The sequence below is a fragment of the Embiotoca jacksoni genome, unplaced genomic scaffold (genome assembly GCF_022577435.1).
Source record: "Embiotoca jacksoni isolate LCO1_2020_lvr unplaced genomic scaffold, fEmbJac1.0.p SCAF_125, whole genome shotgun sequence".
Taxonomy (NCBI): domain Eukaryota; kingdom Metazoa; phylum Chordata; class Actinopteri; family Embiotocidae; genus Embiotoca; species Embiotoca jacksoni.
In genome coordinates, this window is record NW_027185258.1 from 207,553 (window position 1) to 232,111 (window position 24,559).

At 48.1% G+C, this 24,559-nt stretch overlaps 6 protein-coding genes across 8 annotated transcripts; 4 read left to right on the plus strand and 2 right to left on the minus strand.

Annotated features, from left to right (window-relative positions):
* Window positions 1–278: 278 nt before the first annotated feature.
* lamtor4 (late endosomal/lysosomal adaptor, MAPK and MTOR activator 4) lies at window positions 279–1,612 on the minus strand. The gene is made up of 4 exons (XM_069145457.1): window positions 1,522–1,612; window positions 1,298–1,381; window positions 547–664; window positions 279–468 (listed from the first exon to the last, which is right to left on the minus strand). The coding sequence occupies exons 1-4, from the start codon at window positions 1,522–1,524 to the stop codon at window positions 371–373; spliced, it is 303 nt and encodes a 100-aa protein (XP_069001558.1). The 5' UTR covers window positions 1,525–1,612; the 3' UTR covers window positions 279–370.
* Window positions 1,613–2,172: 560 nt separating this feature from the next.
* atp6v1f (ATPase H+ transporting V1 subunit F) lies at window positions 2,173–4,082 on the plus strand. The gene is made up of 2 exons (XM_069145455.1): window positions 2,173–2,433; window positions 3,671–4,082. The coding sequence occupies exons 1-2, from the start codon at window positions 2,276–2,278 to the stop codon at window positions 3,870–3,872; spliced, it is 360 nt and encodes a 119-aa protein (XP_069001556.1). The 5' UTR covers window positions 2,173–2,275; the 3' UTR covers window positions 3,873–4,082.
* Window positions 4,083–4,956: 874 nt separating this feature from the next.
* calua (calumenin a) lies at window positions 4,957–9,932 on the plus strand. Of its 3 annotated transcripts, none has more exons than XM_069145458.1 (7): window positions 4,957–5,047; window positions 7,373–7,591; window positions 8,198–8,391; window positions 8,469–8,635; window positions 8,749–8,809; window positions 8,896–9,095; window positions 9,182–9,932. In XM_069145458.1, exons 2-7 carry the CDS (start codon window positions 7,374–7,376, stop codon window positions 9,284–9,286), a joined length of 945 nt encoding a protein of 314 aa, XP_069001559.1. In that variant the 5' UTR covers window positions 4,957–5,047; window position 7,373; the 3' UTR covers window positions 9,287–9,932. The 3 variants fall into 3 exon arrangements, with proteins under 3 accessions (XP_069001559.1, XP_069001560.1, XP_069001561.1); XM_069145459.1 differs by having other exon boundaries at window positions 4,994–5,069; XM_069145460.1 differs by lacking the exon at window positions 4,957–5,047 and adding an exon at window positions 5,076–5,164.
* A 101-nt stretch (window positions 9,933–10,033) lies between these two features.
* Window positions 10,034–11,389, minus strand: opn1sw1 (opsin 1 (cone pigments), short-wave-sensitive 1). Its single transcript, XM_069145461.1, is given in 5 exon segments — window positions 10,034–10,191; window positions 10,303–10,518; window positions 10,615–10,780; window positions 10,849–10,929; window positions 11,013–11,389. Coding segments are annotated over 5 exon segments (942 nt in total). The 3' UTR covers window positions 10,034–10,089.
* Window positions 11,390–13,670: 2,281 nt separating this feature from the next.
* On the plus strand, window positions 13,671–23,626 carry tnpo3 (transportin 3). Its single transcript, XM_069145462.1, has 23 exons — window positions 13,671–13,922; window positions 15,822–16,022; window positions 16,568–16,641; window positions 16,737–16,893; window positions 17,013–17,156; window positions 17,337–17,512; window positions 17,848–17,986; window positions 18,407–18,553; window positions 18,643–18,750; window positions 18,856–18,947; window positions 19,020–19,159; window positions 19,308–19,499; window positions 19,668–19,759; window positions 19,832–19,908; window positions 19,979–20,039; window positions 20,139–20,279; window positions 20,441–20,557; window positions 21,105–21,199; window positions 21,516–21,672; window positions 21,767–21,934; window positions 22,349–22,461; window positions 22,776–22,859; window positions 23,000–23,626. Exons 1-22 carry the CDS (start codon window positions 13,803–13,805, stop codon window positions 22,834–22,836), a joined length of 2,772 nt encoding a protein of 923 aa, XP_069001563.1. The 5' UTR covers window positions 13,671–13,802; the 3' UTR covers window positions 22,837–22,859; window positions 23,000–23,626.
* Window positions 14,311–15,410, plus strand: LOC138195767 (clumping factor A-like). The gene is made up of 2 exons (XM_069145415.1): window positions 14,311–14,448; window positions 14,598–15,410. Exons 1-2 carry the CDS (start codon window positions 14,311–14,313, stop codon window positions 15,408–15,410), a joined length of 951 nt encoding a protein of 316 aa, XP_069001516.1.
* Window positions 23,627–24,559: the final 933 nt, after the last annotated feature.

A 24,559-nucleotide genomic window follows, 5' to 3' on the forward strand; every position in this document is an offset into this window, starting at 1 on the left:
GATTAAAAATGTTTTTGTTGTCATGGTGATAAAATTCATTGTTCCAAAATATATTCACCTAAACCAGAATCGCAGAACTTGAAGGTCATTTTTTTGAGTGGCAAAAAAGATGTGAAACGTCTTCTGACAGGTGAGCTGGACCGCCACAATAAGACCACTTTTATTTTGAAAGAAACATTTGCTGTAATTGGACCCAGGATTAGACCAGGTCCGGGTCCACCTGCATGCAGACAGACTGCCGTTTGTCATTGATGATGAAATGTGAAACATTGATCAGCTGATTGTTTCAAATCGTTTTATTTAACAAACGTACAAACTAACATAATCATCACAGCTGCTCCTCAGACCACCTGACCTCTGACCTCCAGCCTTAGACGCTGATTGGTTCCTGCTGGTTGTGTTGACGTTTGACCACAAACACCTTCTGACCTGAAACCGTCACCGTGTAGACGAAGTCCTCCAGGATCACTGCAGACACAAAGCACAGCACAGGTGAGTGGGGGTGAGGGGGGGCCCGGCGCCCTCCCGGGGGCCCTTCAGACTCACCTGACATGCGTTTGAAGGGGGGCTCCACTGATCCAGGTAATCGGAAGCGACTCGCTGTTCGAACCATCTGCATCATCACACCTGCTGTGTGTTCGTCGTTCTCCAGCTCACCTGCAGACTGAAAGGTCAAAGGTCAGAGCAGCCATTCGTCAGGATCCATCTGATTTTCAGGTTTTGGTCGTGGCTGACAATCAGTAATTTAGTTTCGGTTGGTGTTCGACTATCGTGTAAAGAGACTGAGGAACCCACCAGGGTTCATTCTAAAAACAACCGTTTTTACATGTCCGTTCATTCTTTGAAGATGTCGACTGAGGTTTTGTAAACAATTCAGAAATCTGGAGTCTGGTGTTTCCGTTTGATCCAGTGACCAAACTACGTTCACAACTCGAGGCTTTTAATTCCACGCTGGGTTTAAATCAAGATTTCAATAATAACGAAGTAAACCAAACAGAAAATCAATGTTTGCTACCAACAAAAATGTCGAAATAAACGCCGAACTCCATTAAAAAAATGAAGCAATTTAACGTTTTCTTGTCTGTTACTTTCTTGTGCAATTTGACTGAAAATATTTGACTGACCCGGGATGACCCAAACTTGAATATGTAAACGGCTCATAACCAAAGCGGAATAAACCCAGTAGCTCCTGCTGCAACACAACATGTCCCGACTGTTGTAATAATCACAGACCATTTAGCAGCATCAACGAGATGTTAAATTGACAGAAATGTGAATTGGGTTTGGTGACACTCACGGCCAGAACCCCGTCCTCGCTGATGACCAGGTATCCGAGCTGATCCGGGATCCGCTCCAGACCCGCAGTCAGCGCAGCTGTCGTCTGCAAACACTGACAGCATCAGCTGAAGCTAACGGCTAACCGGCGTCAGTAAACTACAAACTGTGACGTCCGAGCGCCATGAACGTCACACGGTTCATAAAGATTTATAAAAACGGTCAAAGAGAAAACTTTAAACTCACCATTCTTCTTCTGATGTTTCTACAAACTGTAGCGCTGCACCATTTCCGTCTTTATGAGAGAGTTTCACGTGACTGCTGAGGCCTTCACGTGCTGTCAGAAAAAAAGTTAAATGAATTATTCCGGATGTGTCTGAACGTTTCATCTTTGTTGACCGAAAATGTTTCGAGATTAAACCTCCTAAAACGCCAGATTCCTGAATGGAGTTTGGTTTGAGGTTGAGTTTGTCCTCGTCGCTGGGCGCCACTGGACTCCAACATGTTCACCAACAGAACTCCGAGTTGTTGCTGGATTACCGTGAATGCAGCATTTCAAAGATCCATTAAAGGTTTTTTATTATTTGGTTCATATCGGCTGCTTTCTGGACGAATTTCATTCCGACTTGATCTTTATTCTCCTGTGAATAAAAGCATCTTCACTCACTGAACAAAACGGACACTGAGGTGTTAAAGTGGCTAATTTTTGAACAGAGTTTGGTGCAGAAACACCGTCGTCCTTTTCAATTTGGTTAACATTAAAATCAACAACTCAAAGACACAAAACAAAAACATTATGGAAATGAACAAAACATTCTTTTTTTTCATCTTATTAAAGAAAATGGTGACAAATGAATAAATAAATGCTTCCTGTGACCCGCAGGACTAAACCGGAAGTGCCGGTCAGCTGAACTCCTCACATGACCTGCAGAAGCTCTCCGGGCAAAGCTGAATCCTTTTCACCGTCTCTCCGTTAAATCCGGACACCAGTAGCTCCGTGATGGCTGGCCGCGGGAAACTGATCGCCGTTATCGGTGATGAGGACACGTGCACCGGATTCCTGCTTGGCGGGATCGGTGAACTCAACAAGAACCGGAAACCGAATTTCCTGGTTGTGGAGAAAGACACGAGCATCACGGAGATCGAGGAAACCTTCAAGTAAGAGCGATCACAAACACGGGTTTTTTTCTGCACCAGACTCCGTGTAAAAATCAGCCCGTTTAGCGCGGCATTTACCCCTTTATTCACGGACTGAAGACGTTAGTAATCCTCAAACATCAACGGTCAGATCAGACTAAAATTAATCCAAACAGCAGACGATATGAACCAAATACCACCGATTATTGAGCCTGTGAATATTCGAATTCACTGTTGTTCAAAAACAAGCAGAATCCCATTTTGATGAAAATGTGGATGGAGTCTGGGGCAGTGTTTGGGCCTGCCATCTCTGACAGCTCCTCCCTGGGAGTAAACAAGCCTGAACCTAAGACCAAACTCCATTCAGAAATCTCTCGTTTTAAGGTGGTCAGTGTGAATGTGGGCTATCGCCCTGCAGCAGATTTTAACCAACAAAACCAGACATCAAATTGTTAAATTGGTCAGAATTTGAACTGGTTTCTGTTTGAGATATTTAAATCTGTTCCTCTTTTAGCCTCCAAACTCTACTCAAAGCATTTCAAGAATTTATTAACTTGATTTACTGTGTACATTCAATAATGTTAATATTTACTAATAATTTTGTCAGTTGATCAGATTCTTCTTTTTGCTGTTCCTTGGACCTTCACACCAGCCTCCATTCAATGATCAAGCAATTTACATTTTCCTCGTTATTTCAGCGTCAGGCACTGCGTCATATTAATGAAATAAAACTACCATCAGTTATTTTCTGAATTCTGAAATGTTCAGTATTTTTAATTCAATCTTAATTTATCTCCAGTCTTTGTTAAACTAAAGATACATTTCCCATCTTAAGCTGTATCTTAAACTGGCCAACATTTCAGTGGAGTCTGGTGTGGTGTTTGAAGGTCTGTTCTACTGAGAACATGAATTATAAACCAGTGAATGTTAATCATTTACATTTAAAATCATTAATTCACCAGCAGCTTCTGTTAATTCATAAAACGGAACTCATGAAAACCACATTAACCGGCAACAACACAAATACTAAGTGAAGAGAAATTTGAATAGTTTGGTGCGGTGGATAAATAAAGTCAGTTTACCAAACGCAGCCATGAAGCCACCAGACCACCAGTCATGTTTTGTATCTTGAACTTCCAAACACTGTGACATCACTTCCTGTTAAAGCACAGGCACATTTCCCTGAGATAGTGGGGATGTTAAATTGGTCGAAATGTGGATGGACTTTTGTGTGGCTGACCGAGCTTTCGCTCTTCAGGAGCTTCTTGGCGCGGAACGACATCGGCATCATCCTGATCAATCAGTTCATCGCCGAGATGATCCGCCACGCCATCGACGGCCACATGCAGTCCATCCCGGCCGTGCTGGAGATCCCGTCCAAAGAGCATCCATACGACGCCTCCAAGGACTCCATCCTGCGCCGGGCCAAAGGCATGTTCTCCGCCGAGGACTTCCGGTAGACGGACGGCGTCCCGACTCGATAACTGCTGACTCGTCATGTGGTTCCACTTCCTGTGGAGACGAGCAGCTGGTTTTCAGGAAGTCCTGACAGCGTCTCATTTAGACCTGATTTATGTGTTGTTGTTGTTGTTTACTTCACTGTTTGTTCCAGATGTGTTAACTTATAAAACTTTGTCAACCTGGGGAAAATAAAATGTTTATAAATTGTGGACTTTTGATTTTATTGCTGACAACATTGTTTGTACACATTTAGGACAACATGCTGTAGTAGAGCTTATTTTATATAAATATTAACACACAACAAAAAATAACAACCCAACAACAATAAATAACACACAACAACAAATAACAACAAAACGTGACATCAGTCTAAATTTGAAGGTGTAAAAATGTTCGGTTGTGATCGTGTTGACAGTTTCTACATGTGTTTTTTTTTTCAGTTTATTTGAAGGTTTATTTCAGCTCGTCCAGTATTGATCCGGTACTGATCCAGTATTGATCCGGTACTGATCCTGTATTGATCCGGTCTTGATCCTGTATTGATCCGGTACTGATCCTCCGATCCGGTATTGATCCTGTATTGATCCGGTACTGATCCTCTGATCCTGTATTGATCCGGTACTGATCCGGTATTGATCCGGTACTGGTCCGGTACTGATCCTCTGATCCTGTATTGATCCTGTATTGATCCGGTACTGATCCGGTATTGATCCAGTACTGGTCTGGTACTGATCCTCTGATCCTGTATTGATCCGGTACTGGTCCGGTACTGATCCTCTGATCCTGTATTGATCCTGTATTGATCCGGTACTGATCCGGTATTGATCCGGTACTGGTCCGGTACTGATCCAGTATTGATCGGATCAGTATGAATAGGTTTCTTTCCTCAAACTATCCTCGTGCTTTCTTGAGGACGTGGCAGGACGCGCGTGTACTTCTCTCACCGGTCATTCTCCCATTGGTCCATTCCTGGACAGCAACCAATGACAACCGAGTGTGGGGACCGATTATTTGACGTCACCGACCAAACTCAAGCTCGTGCTGAAGTGGACCAATGAAACCGGGAGAGGTGTTGCGGGCGGCAGCGGATTGGCCTGCTGCCGGACGGACGGTCGGAGTGTGAAGCTCGTTTATGTTCGGTGTCTTGAGAGAAGACGGACACGCGCAGAACCAGGTGAGCAGCAGCACGCGCACAGGTGAGCGCTCAGCTGTTAGTTTAGAGTCGAAACGTTTTAAAAGTTTGAGTTAAAATTCCTGCGACTTCCGCCGCGGATGATGTTTTACCTTAAAGGTCAGAAAGACGTTTCTTCAGGACTCTACTGTTTCCACTAGTTTCTATTGTTTCTACTGTTTCCACTAGTTTCTATTGTTTCTACTGTTTCCACTAGTTTCTATTGTTTCTGCTGTTTCCACTAGTTTCTACTGTTTCCACTAGTTTCTACTGTTTCTACTAGTTTCCACTAGTTTCTACTGTTTCCTCTTGTTTCTACTGTTTCCACTAGTTTGTACTGTTTCTGCTGTTTCATTTTGTTTCTACTAGTTTGTACTGTTTCCAATAGTTTGTACTGTTTCCACTAGTTTCTACTCTTTCCACTAGTTTCTACTGTTTCTACTGTTTCATTTTGTTTCTACTAGTTTTTACTGTTTCTACTGTTTCATTTTGTTTCTACTAGTTTGTACTGTTTCTACTAGTTTGTACTGTTTCCAATAGTTTCTACTGTTTTCACTAGTTTCTACTAGTTTCTACTGTTTCCACTAGTTTCTATTGTTTCTGCTGTTTCCACTAGTTTCTACGGTTTCCACTAGTTTCTACTGTTTCTACTAGTTTCCACTAGTTTCTACTGTTTGTTTCCACTAGTTTCTACTGTTTCCACTAGTTTCTACTGTTTCCTCTTGTTTCTACTGTTTCCACTAGTTTCTACGGTTTCCACTAGTTTCTACTGTTTCTACTAGTTTCCACTAGTTTCTACTGTTTGTTTCCACTAGTTTCTACTGTTTCCACTAGTTTCTACTGTTTCTACTAGTTTCCACTAGTTTCTACTGTTTGTTTCCACTAGTTTCTACTGTTTCCACTAGTTTCTACTGTTTCCTCTTGTTTCTACTGTTTCCACTAGTTTCTACTGTTTCTACTGTTTCATTTTGTTTCTACTAGTTTGTACTGTTTCTACTAGTTTGTACTGTTTCCAATAGTTTGTACTGTTTTCACTAGTTTCTACGGTTTCCACTAGTTTCTACTGTTTCTACTGTTTCCACTAGTTTCTATTGTTTCTGCTGTTTCCACTAGTTTCTACTGTTTCCACTAGTTTCTACGGTTTCTACTAGTTTCCACTAGTTTCTACTGTTTGTTCCCACTAGTTTCTACTGTTTCCACTAGTTTCTACTGTTTCTTCTTGTTTCTACTGTTTCCACTAGTTTCTACTGTTTCTACTGTTTCATTTTGTTTCTACTAGTTTGTACTGTTTCTACTAGTTTCTACTGTTTCTACTAGTTTCCACTAGTTTCTACTGTTTGTTTCCACTAGTTTCTACTGTTTCCACTAGTTTCTACTGTTTCTACTAGTTTCCACTAGTTTCTACTGTTTGTTTCCACTAGTTTCTACTGTTTCCACTAGTTTCTACTGTTTCTTCTTGTTTCTACTGTTTCCACTAGTTTCTACTGTTTCCACTAGTTTCTACGGTTTCCACTAGTTTCTACAGTTTGTTTCCACTAGTTTCTACTGTTTCCACTAGTTTCTACTGTTTCCTCTTGTTTCTACTGTTTCCACTAGTTTCTACTGTTTCTACTGTTTCATTTTGTTTCTACTAGTTTGTACTGTTTCTACTAGTTTGTACTGTTTCCAATAGTTTGTACTGTTTTCACTAGTTTCTACTGTTTCCACTAGTTTCTACTGTTTCCACTAGTTTCTATTGTTTCTGCTGTTTCCACTAGTTTCTACAGTTTCTACTGTTTCTACTGTTTCCACTAGTTTCTATTGTTTCTGCTGTTTCCACTAGTTTCTACTGTTTCCACTAGTTTCTACGGTTTCCACTAGTTTCTACTGTTTCTACTAGTTTCCACTAGTTTCTACTGTTTGTTTCTACTGTTTCCACTAGTTTCTACTGTTTCCTCTTGTTTCTACTGTTTCCACTAGTTTGTACTGTTTCTACTGTTTCATTTTGTTTCTACTAGTTTGTACTGTTTCCAATAGTTTGTACTGTTTCCAATAGTTTGTACTGTTTTCACTAGTTTCTACTGTTTCCACTAGTTTCTACTGTTTCTACTGTTTCATTTTGTTTCTACTAGTTTGTACTGTTTCTACTAGTTTGTACTGTTTCCAATAGTTTGTACTGTTTCCAATAGTTTGTACTGTTTCCAATAGTTTCTACTGTTTTCACTAGTTTCTACTGTTTCTATGGATTCTACGGATTCTACTGATTCTACTGTTTCTATGGATTCTACTGTTTCTATTGGGTCCACTGTTTCTACTGTCCGAGTCTCAGTGTCCCGGTGTCCCTGTCAGGATGCTCCGCCCCCTGCTGATGTGTTTCCTGCTCTGCGTCGTCTCCGGCGACAGTAAACCAACAGAGAAGAAGCCTCGAGTTCATCATGAAGACGTTCTGAGTCGGCGAGAACACGACGACGAGCGTAACTATGACTACGACCACGAAGCTTTTCTGGGTCAAGACAAAGCCAAAACGTTCGAACACCTGCCGCCGGAGGAGAGTAGGCGGAGACTCAGGTGAGTTCAGGAGGAACCTTTCTGTGGAGGTGTGCCTCACCTGTAGGGCGTGGTTCACCTGTAGGGGGTGTGACTCACCTGTGGGGGGTGTGACTCACCTGTAGGGCGTGGTTCACCTGTAGTGGGTGTGACTCACCTGTGGGGGGTGTGACTCACCTGCAGGGGGTGTGACAGAGGTGTGGCTCACCTGTAGGGGGTGTGGCTCACCTGTAGGGGTGTGACTCACCTGTGGGGGGTGACAGAGGTGTGGCTCACCTGTAGGGGGTGTGGTTCACCTGTAGGGCATGTGGTTCACCTGTAGGGGGTGTGGCTCACCTGTAGGGGGTGTGACAGAGGTGTGGTTCACCTGTAGGGGGTGTGGCTCACCTGTAGGGGGTGTGACCCACCTGTGGGGGGTGTGACAGAGGTGTGACTCACCTGTGGGGGGTGTGACTCACCTGTGGGGGGTGTGACAGAGGTGTGGCTCACCTGAAGGGGGTGTGACTCACCTGTGGGGGGTGTGACGGAGGTGTGGCTCACCTGTTTGTCTGAGAGTTCAGTTCACAGTTTGACCTTTATGAACAATAACAAAACAACTGTCTGTCTCCCGTCTGTCTCCCCCTGCAGCATCATCGTAGATAAGATCGACCGGGACAGAGATGGTTTTGTTTCAGAGGAGGAGCTGAAGTTTTGGATTAAGGCGTCCCAGAGGAGACACGTGTTGGACAGCGTGGACCATCAGTGGACGGACTTCGACGTGGACGAGGACGGTCGGATCAGCTGGGACGAGTACAAAAACGTCACGTACGGCAGTTATCTGGGTAAGACTCAGCCCAAGGTTCTTCTGTGTCCCTCATGTCGAATCGTCTCTGACCGTTGTCCCGTTATCCCCCTTCAGAGGATCCTCAGATGGACACGGAGTACAACTACACCCACATGATGTGGAGGGACAAGAGACGCTTCAGGGTGGCGGACACCGATGGGGACATGATCGCTGACAGACAGGAGTTCACCGCCTTCCTCCATCCCGAAGACCACCAACACATGAAAGACATCGTGGTGCAGGTCAGAGACATGTCCCTGATGTCCCTTATGTCATGTCCCCCATATCCCTGATGTCCCCCATGTCCCGTATGTCTGATGAGACTACACTCATCAGTCTGTCCTCTGTCTGACAGGAGACGATGGAGGACATCGATAAGAACGGAGACGGTTTCATCGACCTGAAAGAATACATCGGTAACGTGTGTGTGTGTGTGTGTGTGTGTGTCTTCAGATTTAAAGGTAGACTGATGATGTTTGTGGACGTGACTCTTCGTCCTCAGGAGACATGTACACCTCGGAGGGCGAGGAGGACGAGCCGGAGTGGGTGGCAACAGAACGTCAACAGTTCTCTGAGTTCCGGGACAAGAACCAGGATGGGAAGATGGACAAGGACGAGACTCTGGACTGGATCCTCCCGTCCGACTACGACCACGCCGAAGCCGAAGCCAAACACCTGCTGCACGAGTCGGACAGCAACAAGGTGGACGTGATTTTCCTCCTCATCATCATCACGTCTCCGTCTGTCCCTCCTCGTCCTCTCTAACAGCTTATTGTCTCTCTGTCCAGGACGGACGACTGTCCAGGAAGGAGATCCTGGACAAATACGACGTGTTCGTGGGCAGCCAGGTGACCGACTTTGGGGAGGCGCTCCTACGACACGACGAGTTCTAGAGACGTTCTCCAAGAGTCCTAGAGACATTCTCCATGAGTTCTAGAGATGTTCTCCAAGAGTCCTAGAGACGTTCTCCATGAGTTCTAGAGAAGTTCTCCAAGAGTCCTAGTGACGTTCTCCATCAGTTCTATAGAAGTTCTCTAAAGAGTTCTATAGAAGTTCTCCATGAGTTCTAGAGACGTTCTCCAAGAGTTCTATAGAAGTTCTCCATGAGTTCTAGAGACGTTCTCCATGGGTTCTAGAGACGTTCTCCAAGAGTCCTAGAGACGTTCTCCAAGAGTTCTAAGGACGTTCTCGATGGGTTCTAGAGATGTTCTCGATTGGTTCTTGAAAAGATCTCGGTGGGTTCTAGAGTTGTTCTTGATGGGTTCTAGAGATGTTCTCAATGGGTTCTGGAGATGTTCTCAATGGGTTCTACAGACGTTCTCATAGTAAACAGGATATTAATTTATTTATTTTATTCCCCGTGTTTGAACTGATCACTTTATTGATTACAGACTTTCTGTCCTCATGTTTCTCTGATTTATTTCCACTCAAGTGTTTTAGAACATTAGAACGTTCACAGGTTCTCTTTAAAACATTTTCACAGTTTTTCTTCTAATTTTGTACGTCGAGTTGTTTCTTAATAAACGTGTTGGTTTTTCATGAATGGCCCTTTTAAGTTCTTCAGTAAAACACCACTGAACACTTGTCATGAAACTCTTCATCATATTTTTATTTGATTTTTGTTGCTTCTATCTAAACAAACAAAGGATTTTATTTACAGAGTTGAAAAATGTCCTTCAGGCCTTCAGTCCAGACATCAGGACGCCGTGGACACCGAGGATGCCTCCGTCTTTGAGGACACTTCAGATGATTCATCCATCTTCTTTCCAAACACCATCTTCATGATGCAGCCATTAAACTGACGACCAAGAAATCACAAATATGTTTTCATTCCTTCCAACACATGAAACTCTGTCATGGAGCAGCACCAGAACCAGTACCAGAACCAGCACCAGCACTTCCTCCTTACCTGTTTGTTCATGAACACGTATATCAGCGGGTTGTACACGCAGGAGCTCTCGGAGAAGAACGTTGGCACGGTGACGAGCCGGTAATCTTTGTTTTCATCTGGCAAGTAGGCGAAGTAGAATCCAGCCACCGCGTACGGACCGTAGCAGGTGACGAAGGAACCGACCATCACCACGATCATCCTGGACACCTCCTTCTCCGTCTGCTGGGCCGCCACCTGAAATCAGAACCACACCTGAGAACAGGGAGGGATTGATTGATTGATTGATTGATTGATTGATTGATTGATTGATTGATTGACGGGTTGACTCACGGCTCTCAGAGCTCCCGACAGCTGTGAGTAGGAGAAGATGACAATGGTGAGTGGGGCGATGAAGCAGGTGACCATCAGGAAGTTCATGTAGCTGGTGCAGTGGAACTCCTCATTGTGCGTGTACCGGTCGGGTCTGCAGGAGCAGCCCAGTCCTTCGGGGATGTACCTGCACAGACACACACCGGTCGGAGGACGTCACACCGCGGCGACCTGCGACTCAGGTGAGCGACCTACCTGCTCCACCCGAAGAACGGCGGCGAGGCGCAGCCGATCCCCATCATCCAGGTGAAGAGCACCGCCCCCAGGGCGTGGTTACTAGTGGGTACAGGGTAGAGGGGGGTGAGGGGGAGAGAGGAGTCAGACTGCTGTCACTCAGCGCTGTCACTCAGTGTCGCCACCTGCTGCTGAGGAAGCGAAGTGAAGAGGAGGACTCACCTGCGATGGAGCCCATGGCCGACTCCAGAGCACACATGGTGTGACCCAGGAAGAAGTAGCCCTTCATGGTGGCCAGGAACACCTGGCTGACGGAGAAGGTGACGAAGATGAAGCTGGCCAGCGAGATGTTAACCATGATATAGTTGAGAGGGATTCGCAGCTTCTTGTACTTCAGTGTGGCGAGCAGAACCACCAGGTTGAGCGGCGTTCCGGCGAACAGGACCAGACCCATGAAGATTGTCTACAGGTGGAAGGTCCACAACGGGGCCAGGTAGTGCTGGGGCCCCTCGAAGGGACTCACCTTCGAGATGTTCTCGTACAGGTGGAAGTATTTCCCCATGGCAACCCTGAGCGTTGTCCATGACAACCCTTCAGCCCCTTTATATACGCTCGTAAACCACTTGGAGACAAGAGGCTTCTTCTAAACTTTCAGGACTACGACGCTAAATCCTGTCAACATTCTAATCTGTTTACGGCGGCTTAAAAATCATATCAGAGCTCTGGTCGGCATGGAAACGCACCCATCAACCACTCCAGGAGTCCTCTGTGAATCAAAGAGGAACAGAAATATGACCCGGCCTTTCTTACATCATTTATGAATCAGAGAGAACGTGTGAGAACATCTGTGGTTCTCTGAGGAACGTGTTCCTGTTCAAACAATCAACCAATCAGACGCCATTAATCATGTCAACCTTTAAATTAAACCCCATTAGCATCTAATCAAACAATTCATTACAGAATTAACCAATTGTCTCTCTCATTGATTACCTCTGAGGGCTCTGATTGGATGTCTGCCAGCAGTCCAGACCTGCAACCACCTACATCAGGCCAGACGGGACCACATTTAACTCTCAAAACTCCAGAAACGGGTCTCCTCAGTTCCCCAACATTTACAGAGTGTTGTTAAAACATGAACCTGAGACGTGTTGCTGACCAGATTCAAAATGAGCAGATATTTATGTAAAACAACGAAATCTCTCAGTTTCAACATCTGGTATGCCGACTTTGATCTATTTTATATTAAATATGAAAGTTTACAGGATTTACAATCATCACATTCTGTTTTTATTCATGTTTTACAGTTTTAGAAAAAGGATTAAATATAAAGTACAAACTGTAGTATTTTGTTTAAAGTACAAACTGTAGTATTTTTTATTTAAAGTACAAACTGTAGTATTTCTGTGTAATGAGGTATAAGTAATGAAGATGATGATGTAGATGAGGGTGATGAAGATGATGAAGATGATGGTGATGAAGGGCAGCAGGTGGCCAATGATGTCATCCTCTCAAACCCTTTGTTTTTCGTGTCCGGATGTCTCAGATTTACCTGAGCAGGTAAATCGTCTTCATCCTCCAAATCCTTCGACCTTTGCCACGAACCACATTAGAGTGAGGAACACTCCGGACACCTGGTCACTGGTTCCTATGGGTTCCTACTGGTCTGAGAGGAAGAGGCTCACGGTGATGAAGGCCACGATGATGAAGATGTAAATCTGCCTCACGTTTCCTTTTAAAACTGAGCTGCTCGTCCTTCTCTTCATCACTTCTCCTCTTCAGCACTTCTCTTCATCACTCTGTCTCCCCAGTCAAGGAAGACTCAGCGATGAAGATGAAGATGAAGATGAAGGTATTTGTTTTTTATTTGTTGATATATTTTTCAAACAGGAAGCAAAACGTTAGACTTCAAATTAAAAGTCTGTTTGTCTCCTGCAGCTCTTGAGAAGATCAGGATCGTATTGATTGATTGATGGATTGATTGGTAGATGGATTGATTGATGGATTGATTGATTGGTAGATGGATTGGTTGATGGATTGATTGACAGTTGACCTGCTGAGCTGCGGCTGTATCATAACCAGGCTGTGAGCTGGAGAAGCATGGGTATGATACGACCTCAGTTCAGAGGTCATTCTCTACAGCTTCACTGGTTTTTCACAATAAAAGAACTCAACAGATCAGTTTTATTGATGACTGATTTTATTCTCTTATTGTGGAGACTTTATGAAACTTGTTGTGTTGTTGGATTGATGGAGGTTAAAACGTGATTTAGAGAAGTGGACCACCAGATCTCAGAGAAGGACCGGTGCTGGTCCCCGAACCACAGATAGAGAAACATTGTTTTTATCTCTGTTTTAAATCTGTTTTTTTGTCTCTTGATAAAGTTATTGAGTTTTCTTGCTTCCTGTAAACTCTTTGACGCCATCTGCTGGTTCAGACATGAACTGTTGACTCGTTTTTATTGTTCTGTTCATTAAAGAAAATAAAACACTGTTGTACCACCGGATGTTTGTTGTTTATCTGTTTGTATTTTGTTTTAATATATCCCTCCAGTGAACAGAAACTAGACCAGAGCTCATTAAGAAAAAGGCCGTTTTGTGTCTCCGTGACTGACAGAAACGTGTCGAGTCATTTCCTCGTTATAAAAACATCAGTCTGTCTCCGTACAAACATGTCGGTGTAACGGGTTAAATCTCCGGGGCAGAAATGTTCCACAGAGTCTCTGAGTCCAGGCTCTCAGATGGTTTTCGACCACTTCCTCGTCTTATACACGTACAATTTGAGACTTTTTGAATTGAGTTCTGTGACGACAGGGCGGAACCAATGTTCCTGCCCAGGTTTCGCTCGGGAAAGGCCAGCGGTTGCACGCGGGAAGCTTGTGCGAGATGGCGGTCGACACACGGACCGTGTAGGGCTCCTTCTGCTCCGCCGTCGGTTAACTCTCTGCCTTACCGTATCCCTGCTTCTGACCCGAGCCATGGAGGGGGGGAAACCGAACCTGGCGCTGGTCTACCAGGCGGTCCAGGCCCTGTACCACGACCCGGACCCGTCCGGGAAGGAGCGAGCCTCGGTGTGGCTCGGAGAGCTGCAGCGGTCGGTAAGAAAATGGGAGAGGCCGGGGACCGGGCCGCGGCACCGGCGGGGTGGAGGGGGAGCGGTCCCAGGTGGGTTCACGGTGGGTCGTCTGGACCGGGTTAAAACCCGGTTTACCTGCGTAAACAAAGACCAGGTGAAGTAAAGTGCGCAGTCTCAGAGGTCCCGTTAGCATCACAGCTAAGCTAACGAAATGAATGGATGAAAACAGAACATGTCAGCGGTCCAATGAGCTCCAGCAGCTTCTTGCTGGTTCTAATAAACACAGAGAAACTGGTTTTAATCTGCAGCGTGTTTAATGTTCGCAGGAGTTCCGGTTCGGGCAGAGTTTTTATTCTCGGAGGGTTTCTGAGGGCCGCTATGCTAGCTGCTGCTAGCATGTTAGCTAGCTAATGGACCGCTGCAGTGTTCGTGTCCGACCGGACCGGTCCGGTTCGGTCCGACCGGTCCGGTCCGACCGGGAGTCCATTCACAGATCGTCCGGTTCTAACCGATCAGAACATCACGGTGGTTCACTGAGACCGGTCCAGGTACGGAAGTCAGCTGAGATAGGCCCCGCCCCCTGGGACCTGCTCAGTCTGTAACAGGAGGTGGTTCGGACACCTCCAACATCCGGGACCTCACAGAGGTCAAAGTTCACGTTGAAGCGAGTTCTAACTTGTTGGACTCTGACTGGTAGAGGAATCCAGACCAGGACTCAGACCAGGACCTGGATCAGGACTCAGACCAGGACTCAGACCAGGACTCAGACCGGGACCTGGATCAGGACTCAGACCAGGACTCAGATCAGGACTCAGACCAGGACTCAGACCGGGACCTGGATCAGGACTCAGACCAGGACTCAGATCAGGACTCGGACCTGGATCAGGACTCAGATCAGGACTCAGACCGGGACCTGGATCAGGACTCAGACCAGGACTCAGATCAGGACTCGGACCTGGATCAGGACTCAGATCAGGACTCAGACCGGGACCTGGATCAGGACTCAGACCAGGACTCAGATCAGGACTCGGACCTGGATCAGGACTCAGATCAGGACTCAGACCGGGACCTGGATCAGGACACAGACCAGGACCTGGATCAGGACTCAGATCAGGACTCAGACCGGGACCCGGATCAGGACTCAGATCAGGACTCAGACCGGGACCCGGATCAGGACTCAGATCAGGACTCAGACCGGGACCTGGATCAGGACTCAGATCAGGACTCAGACTGGGACCTGGATCAGGACTCAGATCAGGACTCAGACCGGGACCTGGTTCAGGACTCAGACCAGGACTCAGACCAGGACCTGGTTCAGGACTCAGACCAGGACTCAGATCAGGACTCAGACCTGGATCAGGACTCAGACCGGGACTCAGATCAGGACTCAGACCGGGACCTGGTTCAGGACTCAGACCAGGACTCAGATCAGGACTCAGACCAGGACCTGGATCAGGACTCAGACCGGGACTCTCCTTCTGAACCGAGACCCTCTGAAGGTCCGACCTGAAGCAGAACTGAGACCCGGTGGGGAGGTGGTCTCAGTTCTGCTTCGGTCTGAAGAGTGGAGCAGACAGGAAGTCTGTTTACTCCCACTGAAGGTTTTCAAAATAAATTCAGTGTTTTTATTTTTATTATTTTTATTTTGTAAAATATTAAAATATTGAATCTAAGTCAGATTTCTGTTAAATGTGAACAAACAAAGATGGAGGCCGATTGTTTTTATTCTCTTTATTAGTTCCAGAGAAAACAGAATTTATTTTGAAGGATTCGAGCAGGAAAAACCACATGAACCAGTTTAAACCTTTTCCAGCGTCATGATTGTTCGGTGAGACATCTGCTGCTCACTCACCTGTTTAATAAACTGATGAGTCACTCAGGTGACTGAAAAGGTGTGATGACATCACTTCCTGTGCTGCAGATGTATGCGTGGGAGATCTCGGACCAACTGCTGCAGCTCAAACAGGACGTGGAGTCGTGTTACTTCGCTGCTCAGACCATGAAGATGAAGATCCAAACCTCCTTCTACGAGCTTCCTCCGGAGACCCACAATGCACTGCGAGACTCCCTGCTGACCCACATCCAGAACCTCAAAGACCTGTCGCCCATCATCGTCACCCAGGTAACGAGCTGCACCACACCTATCCAGGTAACACCAGGCTCCAGGACCCAACAGAACCGGGTCCACATAGAACCAGGGTTATAAAGACCCAGGTCTATACAGAACCTAATCCCCAACAGGACCAGGTCCATACAGAACCAGGTTTATTCAGACCCAGGTACACACAGAACCAGGTCCCTGTGATGTTACCCGAGTGTTTGTGGGCGTGGTCAGACGTGTACCTGTGATGTTACCTGAGTGTTTGTGGGCGTGGTCAGAAATGTCTCCTGTGATGTTACCCGAGTGTTTGTGGGCGTGGTCAGACATGTACCTGTGATGTTACCTGAGTGTTTGTGGGCGTGGTCAGACGTGTACCTGTGATGTTACCTGAGTGTTTGTGGGCGTGGTCAGAAATGTCTCCTGTGATGTTACCTGAGTGTTTGTGGGCGTGGTCAGAAATGTCTCCTGTGATGTTACCTGAGTGTTTGTGGGCGTGGTCAGAAATGTCTCCTGTGATGTTACCTGAGTGTTTGTGGGCGTGGTCAGAAATGTCTCCTGTGTCCCAGCTGGCGTTGGCGATCGCTGACCTGGCTCTTCAGATGGCGTCTTGGAAAGGATGCGTTCACACGCTCATAGAAAAGTAAGACACCTCCAACTGTTCTGACAAACAAGAAATACAGATATGGTGGAATATTAGACGGACTCACCTGTGGCCTGTTGTCTCCGCCCCCTCAGGTACAACAACGACATCAGCTCGATGCCCTTCCTCATAGAGATTCTCACGGTGCTGCCGGAGGAGGTTCACAGTCGCTCGCTACGAATCGGAGCCAATCGGAGGACGGAGATCATCGAGGACCTGGCGTTCTACTCCAGCACCGTGGTCACCCTGCTGGTCAGAGTCTGTCCTCCCCCCGTCTGTCTTCCGCCCGTCTGTTCATACACCTGTCTGTCCTCCGCCCGTCTGTCATGTCTGTCCTCTCTGAGACGACCTGTCCTTTGTCCCGTGTCCAGACATCCTGCGTGGAGAAGACGGGGAACGATGAGAAGATGCTGATGAAGGTGTTCCGCTGTCTGGGCAGCTGGTTCAACCTTGGCGTCTTGGACAGCAACTTCATGGCCAGCAACCAGCTGCTCATGGTCCTCTTCCAGGTCCTGGTGAGTCATGGTCTGGTGGGGGGGGTTGGGGGGGTGTCCGTCCCGGTGTGTGTGTATGTGTGTGTGTGTGTGTCCGTCCGTCCGTCCCGGTTGGGGGGCGGAGCCCCAGGGATCTGCCATCTCCCCGATGGTTCTGTCAAGAATGTCCCCAACCGTGTTGATGTGTGTGTGTCTCCCCAGCAGAGGGACGAGACGTCCACCAACCTCCACGAGGCAGCATCCGACTGCGTCTGCTCGTCCCTGTACGCCATCGAGAACGTGGAGACCAATGTGGCGTTGGCACTGCAGCTGTTCCAGGGCGTCCTGACGCTGGAGACCGCCTACCACATGGCGGTGGCCCGGGAAGACCTGGACAAGTGAGGACTCGGGAATCGGTAGCACCTGCAGAATCGGTAGCACCTGCAGAATCGGTAGCGCCTGCAGAATCGGTAGCGCCTGCAGAATCGGTAGCGCCTGCAGAATCGGTAGCACCTGCAGAATCGGTAGCGCCTGCAGAATTGGTAGAATCGGTAGCACCTGCAGAATCGGTAGCGCCTGCAGAATCGGTAGCGCCTGCAGAATCGGTAGCACCTGCAGAATCGGTAGCGCCTGCAGAATTGGTAGAATCGGTAGCACCTGCAGAATCGGTAGCACCAGTAGCACTGGGCTGTCCTCGTACGGCCGTGTCTCATTCATGTGTTCTCTGTCTCAGAGTGCTGAACTACTGCCGGATCTTCACCGAGCTGTGCGAGACCTTCTTGGAGACCACAGTCCGGAGCCCCGGCCAGGGGATGGGCGACCTGCGGACCCTGGAGCTGTTGCTGATCTGTGCAGGGCACCCGCAGTACGAGGTACGACTGCACCGCTACACCACCTAGACCGGACCGCTACACCTAGTACAGACCGCTACACCACCTAGACCGGACCACTACACCTAGTACAGACCGCTACACCTATTACAGGCCACTACACCTGGTACAGACCGCTACACCTAGTACAGACCGCTACACCTGGCTACACCTAGTACAGACCGCTACACCTGGTACAAACCGCTACACCTAGTACAGGCCGCTACACCTGGTACAGACCGCTACACCTAGTACAGGCCGCTACACCTAGTACAGGCCGCTACACCTGGTACAGACAGCTACACCTGGTACAGAGTGCTACACCTAGACCGGGCCGCTACACCTAGACCTCCTCCATCCCTGGGGGAGGTTCTGGTCCACGTGGTTCTGCAAGGTGTTTAGAAAGTGGTGTCTGTGATCCAGGTCGTGGAGATATCCTTTAACTTCTGGTACCGGCTGGGAGAACACCTGTACAAGATCAACGACGCGGCGCTGCACAACATCTTCAGACCCTACATCCAGAGACTGCTGCACTGTCTGGCCCGACACTGCCAGCTGGACCCAGACCACGTAAGAACCCTCAGAACCCCTACATGTAGTCTGGTTCTGGACCGCTCGGTTTAAACCTGTTATTTGTACCATCCGTTATTTAATCTCAGGAGGGAATCCCCGAGGACACGGACGACTTCGGGGAGTTCAGGATGAGAGTGTCGGACCTCGTTAAAGACGTCATCTTCCTTGTTGGGTCCATGGAGTGTTTCTCTCAGGTAACGTAGTGTTTACTGTCCAGGTGTTTCTCGGGTAACGTAGTGTTTACTGTCCAGGTGAGTGTTTACTGGTTCTATGTTGAACGATCATGTGTTTGTTCTCAGCTGTATTCTACGTTAAAAGAAGGGAACCCTCCGTGGGAGGTGACCGAGGCCGTCCTCTTCATCATGGCCGCCATCGCCAAGAGTGTTGATCCGTGAGTATCTGGAAACACAGCTGGTGCCCACCTGGTTTCTCTGCAGCAGCTCTGATCCTGAGTGTGTTTCAGGGAGAACAACCCGACGCTGTCGGAGGTGCTGCAGCAGGTGGTCCTCCTCCCAGAGAGCGTCCACATGGCGGTCCGCTACACCAGCATCGAGCTGGTGGGGGAGATGAGCGAGGTGGTGGACCGGAACCCGCGGTTCCTGGGTACGAACACCTTCATCCACCAACACCGTCATGGTTCACTCAGACCCCCTGCCGATCTATTTCCTGTCACACCCCCTGCCGATCTACTTCTACTTCCTGTCACACCCCTTGCTGATCTACTTCCTGTTTCCTGTGTCCCCCCTGTCAGACCCTGTCCTGAACTACCTGATGAAGGGCCTGAGAGAGAAACCTCTGGCGTCGGCAGCAGCGAAGGCGATCCACAACATCTGCTCGGTGTGCAGAGACCACATGGCGCAGCACTTCCAGGGTCTGCTGGACATCGCTCGCGCCCTCGACTCCTTCGCCCTGTCCACCGAGGCTGCCGTGGGGCTGCTCAAAGGTACCTGTCGCACACCTGCAGTGCTCGTGTTCAGTTTGATGACGGCGGATGTTCAGACATGAGGTCTCACCTGCCTGCTGACCGTCGTCGGGTGTGACCGCGATGCTCTGACAGACGCCATGTTTGAAGCTGTGAACAGGTGCTCATTAAGTGGTGTCACCTGTGCAGGTACGGCTCTGGTCCTGGCTCGTCTTCCTCTGGAGAAGATCGCCGAGTGTCTGAGTGACCTGTGTGCCGTGCAGGTGTTGGCTCTGAAGAAGGTCAGTGAGTGTTCCTCAGTTCATCCTCTCTGAGGCTCCGCCTCTCTAATCACTTCCTGTTTCATGTCTCAGCTCCTGGCTGAAGAATCTACGAACGGTAAATCGGCTGATCCGACCGTGTGGCTCGACAGACTGGCCGTCATCTTCAGGTGAGTGTTACCTGCGGCGGAGCTTCATGTCAGGTGAGGCAGCGACAGTGAACTCTGTGTTTGTCCTCAGACACACCAACCCCATCGTGGAGAACGGACAGACCCACCCCTGTCAGAAGGTCATCCAGGAGGTAGGTTACCTGGGCTCACCTGTTTTACCTGGAACTGTCACCTGTATCATTACCTGAACCCTGTGACCCACCTGTGACCCACCTGTGACCCACCTGTAGATCTGGCCGGTGCTGTCGGAGACTCTGAACACTCACCAGGCTGATAACAGGATTGTGGAGCGATGCTGTCGCTGCCTCAGGTTTGCTGTGCGATGTGTTGGAAAAGGCTCCGCCTCCCTGCTTCAGCCGCTCGTCACTCAGGTGAGACACACCTGGGACTGTCTTACTGACCAGGTCGTCTGTGAGGTCACATGATAAAATGTCTGGTTCACTTCCTGGTTGCACGTTCATTTGAACACGCCTATAATGAGCTCCTGTTAAAGACGTTGCCATGGAAACACTGATCAGGTGTGTTTTCTCAGATGGTGAGTGTGTACCAGGTGTATCCACACTCCTGCTTCCTGTACCTGGGCAGCATCCTGGTGGACGAGTACGGCATGGAGGACGGCTGCCGGCAGGGACTGTTGGACATGCTGCAGGTAACCATGCTGCTCTGTTCTCTCTGATGATGATGGTGGTGGTGGTGGTGGTGATGATGGTGGTGGTGGTGGTGGTGGTGATGGTGGTGGTGGTGGTGGTGATGGTGGTGGTGGTGGTGATGATGGTGGTGGTGGTGGTGATGATGGTGATGATGATGATGATGATGGTGATGGTGGTGGGGATGGTGGTGATGAAGATGATGGTGGTGATGATGGTGGTGGTGGGGATGAAGATGATGGTGGGGATGGTGATGATGGTGGTGATGAAGATGATGGTGGTGATGATGGTGGTGATGAAGATGATGGTGGGGATGGTGATGATGGTGGTGGTGGAGATGAAGATGGTGGTGATGATGATGATGGTGGTGGTGGTGATGATGGTGATGGTGGTGATGAAGATGATGGTGGTGGTGGTGGTGGTGCAGATGATGGTGGTGATGAAGATGATGGTGGTGATGATGATGGTGGTGATGAAGATGATGGTGGTGATGAAGATGATGGTGATTGAAGTGATGATGGTGATGATGGCCTCCTCTTCCTCCTCCAGGCTCTGTGCATGCCGACCTTCCAGCTGTTGGAGCAGCCCAACGGTCTGAGGAACCACCCGGACACAGTGGACGACCTGTTCAGACTGGCCACCAGGTGAGTCACCTGTCTGTCTTCCTCCACCTGTCTGTCTTCCTCCACCTGTCTCTGATGTCCACCTGTCTGTCTGTCTACATCCACCTGTCTCTGATGTCCACCTCTCTGTCTTCCTCCACCTGTCTGTCTACATCCACCTGTCTCTGACGTCCACCTGTCTGTCTTCCTCCACCTGTCTCTCTGACGTCCACCTGTCTGTCTTCCTCCTCCTGTCTCTCTGACGTCCACCTGTCTGTCTTCCTCCTCCTGTCTCTCTGACGTCCACCTGTCTGTCTTCCTCCTCCTGTCTCTCTGACGTCCACCTGTCTGTGTCCAGATTTGTCCAGAGGAGTCCCGTTACGTTGCTTAGCAGCAGCATCATCGTCCACATCATCCAGTGTGCGATCGCCGCGACCTCGTTGGACCACCGAGACGCCAACTGCAGCGTCATGAAGTTCGTGCGAGACCTGATCCACACCGGAGTGTCCAACGACGTGAGTCCTCACATAGACCCCTGACCTAGGGTCAAAGGTCACTGCCGTTCCTCTGCACACGCTTTACGTCACGATCACGTGTTTCCGTGTACAGCACGAGGAGGACTTCGAGGTGAGGAAGCAGCTGATTGGTCAGGCCATGGAGCAGCACGGCCAGCAGCTCGTCACGCAGCTCATGCACTCATGTTGCTTCTGTCTGCCGCCGTACACGCTGCCTGACGTAGCAGAGGTGCTCTGGGAGGTGATGGTGTTCGACAGGCCGGTGAGTCGGAGGAGAGAGGAGGGGAGAGGAGGGGAGAGGAGAGAGGAGAGGAGAGGAGGGGAGAGGAGGGGAGAGGAGAGAGGAGGGGAGAGGAGAGAGGAAGAGAGAGGAGAGGAGAGGAGGGGAGAGGAGGGGAGAGGAGAGAGGAAGAGAGAGGAGGGGAGAGGAGGGGAGAGGAGGAGAGAGGAGGGGAGAGGAGGAGAGAGGAGGGGAGAGGAGGGGAGAGGAGAGAGGAAGAGAGAGGAGGGGAGAGGAGGAGAGAAGAGAGAGGAGGGGAGAGGAGGGGAGAGGAGGAGAGAGGAGGGGAGAGGAGGGGAGAGGAGAGAGGAGGAGAGAGGAAGAGAGAGGAGGGGAGAGGAGGAGAGAGGAGGAGGTTGTTAGTTGGTTCTGAGGTTCTGAGGTTCTGTGTTCCAGACGTTCTGCCGCTGGTTGGAGAACGCTCTGAAAGGTTTACCAAAGGAGACGTCAGGAGGAGCCGTCACCGTCACCCACAAACAGCTGACCGACTTCCACAAACAGGTTACCAGGTGAGACAACTGCACCGCCAGGTAAACAAACACACTGGTAAACAAACACCAGCTAAACAAACACACAGGTAAACAAACACACTGATAAACAAACAGGTAATTAAAACACGGGTAAACAAATGCAAAGGTAAATAAACACAGGTAAACAGCTGTTGGACCTCCTGTGTATTTTTCATGTCAGTCTGACAAACTTCATCCGCTGGAAACCAAGCAACCAGCCTGTTAACACAGTAACCATGGTAACAACATCTTTCCCGCCAAAGGAAAGAAAGAGAACTCTGCTGATGAATTTTTGTTTCTTCTGTGGTTCTCAGTGCCGAGGAGTGTAAACAGGTGTGCTGGGCCATCAGAGAGTTCACCAGACTGTTCCGATAGCTGCGACCTTCACACGACACCAGGTAATCAATCACACGGGGGGGGGGGGGGGGGGGGGTCAATCACACGGGTAAACGGTCAGCTGTCTCTATTGATGATTTATTGATCAGTTCATTGATTGATGAGTTCTGATCGGGTTTATTGACGAGCGGTTTGTTTTCAGGTTAAATCTTTTGTTGACCAACATTCAGAGGTGACGGCAAAAAGCGTCGATGCAGACGGAGATCTAAACGAGGAAGATGAAGATGAGGAGGAGGAGGAGGAGGGACTTTGAATGTGAAACGGGACGAATCACTCTGAAGGACTGACAGAGTGAACACTGATTGGACAGACGAGTCCGCTCCCCCAACCCCCACCTCACCTGACCTCACCTGCAGCAGGTGGCGGGTGGGTGGGGTCGGGCCCAGCAGGTGGGCGGGGTCAGGACAGGAGGGAGTTCACCTGGTGAACGGATGAGGATCTTCATCAGTGGGAGTCGAGGACGTGCCTGGTCAACAGTTTTTTAGAGAAGATTTATTTTTGGGACTTTGGTCGTGATGTTTTTTGTCCGTGCCATGAAAAGAGCCAAAAGTTTTCCCATGATGCTCTTGGCTGAGCGGCTGCCTGAGGAGGCGTAATGCTGGAGGATTTGGCGTCACCTTTGACCTTTTTAACTTTGGTTGAATTTTAGTTGTTTTTCCACAAAGTGAGACAGAGTGAACTCTGGGTAATGAGGCGGAGAGACTGACACCATGACATCATCGGTGATGTAGCCTTGTTGTAAACAATAAAAAACAACTCAAACAACAAACAGCTGCTTCCGTGTTTACTCTCATTTGTCCCATGTGATGATCGATCCTACATGCATGTTCCTCCTCCCTCCACGCTAGAACCGGACTGGACCTGGTTCTACCAGCAGAGGACGACGGTAAAGACCCAGCTGACTATTGATCTGTGATCAGCTGACTATAACTGGGAGCCGATCAATCGGTGAGAAGGAGGTTTCAGATTCAGGCATGAGTAAACTTGTCATGATTTAAACATGATTAAAACGTGTGGAAGGATTTAAATGTGTTCTATGATTTAAACGTGTCATATTTAAACGGTTCGTTTGATTTAAACGTGTCGTATAATTTAAGTCATGATTTAAAGGTGTCGTATGATTTAAGTGCCATATGATTCAAACGTCATAGGATTTAAAGGTGTCGTATGATTTAAGTGTCATGATTCAAACGTGTCGTATGATTTAAGTGTCATATGATTTAAACGTCATATGATTTAAAGGTGTCGTATGATTTAAGTGTCATGATTCAAACGTGTCGTATGATTTAAGTGTCATATGATTTAAACGTCATATGATTTAAAGGTGTCGTATGATTTAAGTGTATGATTTTAAGTGTCATGATTTAAACGTCATAGGATTTAAAGGTGTATGATTTAAGTGTCATATGATTTAAACGTCATACGATTTAAGTGTCGTATGATTTAAGTGCCATATGATTCAAACGTGTCGTATGATTTAAGTGTCATGATTTAAACATAGGATTTAAAGGTGTCGTATGATTTAAGTGTCATGATTTAAACGTCATATGATTTAAAGGTGTCGTATGATTTAAGTGTCGTATGATTCAAGTGCCATATAATTCAAACATGTCGTATGATTTAAGTGTCATATGATTTAAACGTCGTATGATTTAAGTGTCATATGATTCAAACGTGTCGTATGATTTATGTGTCATGATTT

Coding starts and splice junctions, on each gene's coding strand:
- tnpo3 (XM_069145462.1), top strand. CDS start 13,803: ATGGAGGGGGGGAAACCGAACCTGGCGCTGGTCTACCAGGCGGTCCAG. Junction 17,157..17,336: donor TGGTCCTCTTCCAGGTCCTG/GTGAGTCATGGT, acceptor GTGTCTCCCCAG/CAGAGGGACGAGACGTCCAC. Junction 20,040..20,138: donor GTCAGAAGGTCATCCAGGAG/GTAGGTTACCTG, acceptor ACCCACCTGTAG/ATCTGGCCGGTGCTGTCGGA.
- lamtor4 (XM_069145457.1), bottom strand. Junction 665..1,297: donor GCGAGGACGGGGTTCTGGCC/GTGAGTGTCACC, acceptor TTGACCTTTCAG/TCTGCAGGTGAGCTGGAGAA. Junction 469..546: donor CCCCTTCAAACGCATGTCAG/GTGAGTCTGAAG, acceptor TTGTGTCTGCAG/TGATCCTGGAGGACTTCGTC.
- LOC138195767 (XM_069145415.1), top strand. CDS start 14,311: ATGGACCGCTGCAGTGTTCGTGTCCGACCGGACCGGTCCGGTTCGGTC. Junction 14,449..14,597: donor GTTCACTGAGACCGGTCCAG/GTACGGAAGTCA, acceptor TCTGACTGGTAG/AGGAATCCAGACCAGGACTC.
- calua (XM_069145458.1), top strand. CDS start 7,374: ATGCTCCGCCCCCTGCTGATGTGTTTCCTGCTCTGCGTCGTCTCCGGC. Junction 7,592..8,197: donor GAGAGTAGGCGGAGACTCAG/GTGAGTTCAGGA, acceptor CTCCCCCTGCAG/CATCATCGTAGATAAGATCG. Junction 8,810..8,895: donor CGACCTGAAAGAATACATCG/GTAACGTGTGTG, acceptor CTTCGTCCTCAG/GAGACATGTACACCTCGGAG.
- atp6v1f (XM_069145455.1), top strand. CDS start 2,276: ATGGCTGGCCGCGGGAAACTGATCGCCGTTATCGGTGATGAGGACACG. Junction 2,434..3,670: donor GAGATCGAGGAAACCTTCAA/GTAAGAGCGATC, acceptor TTCGCTCTTCAG/GAGCTTCTTGGCGCGGAACG.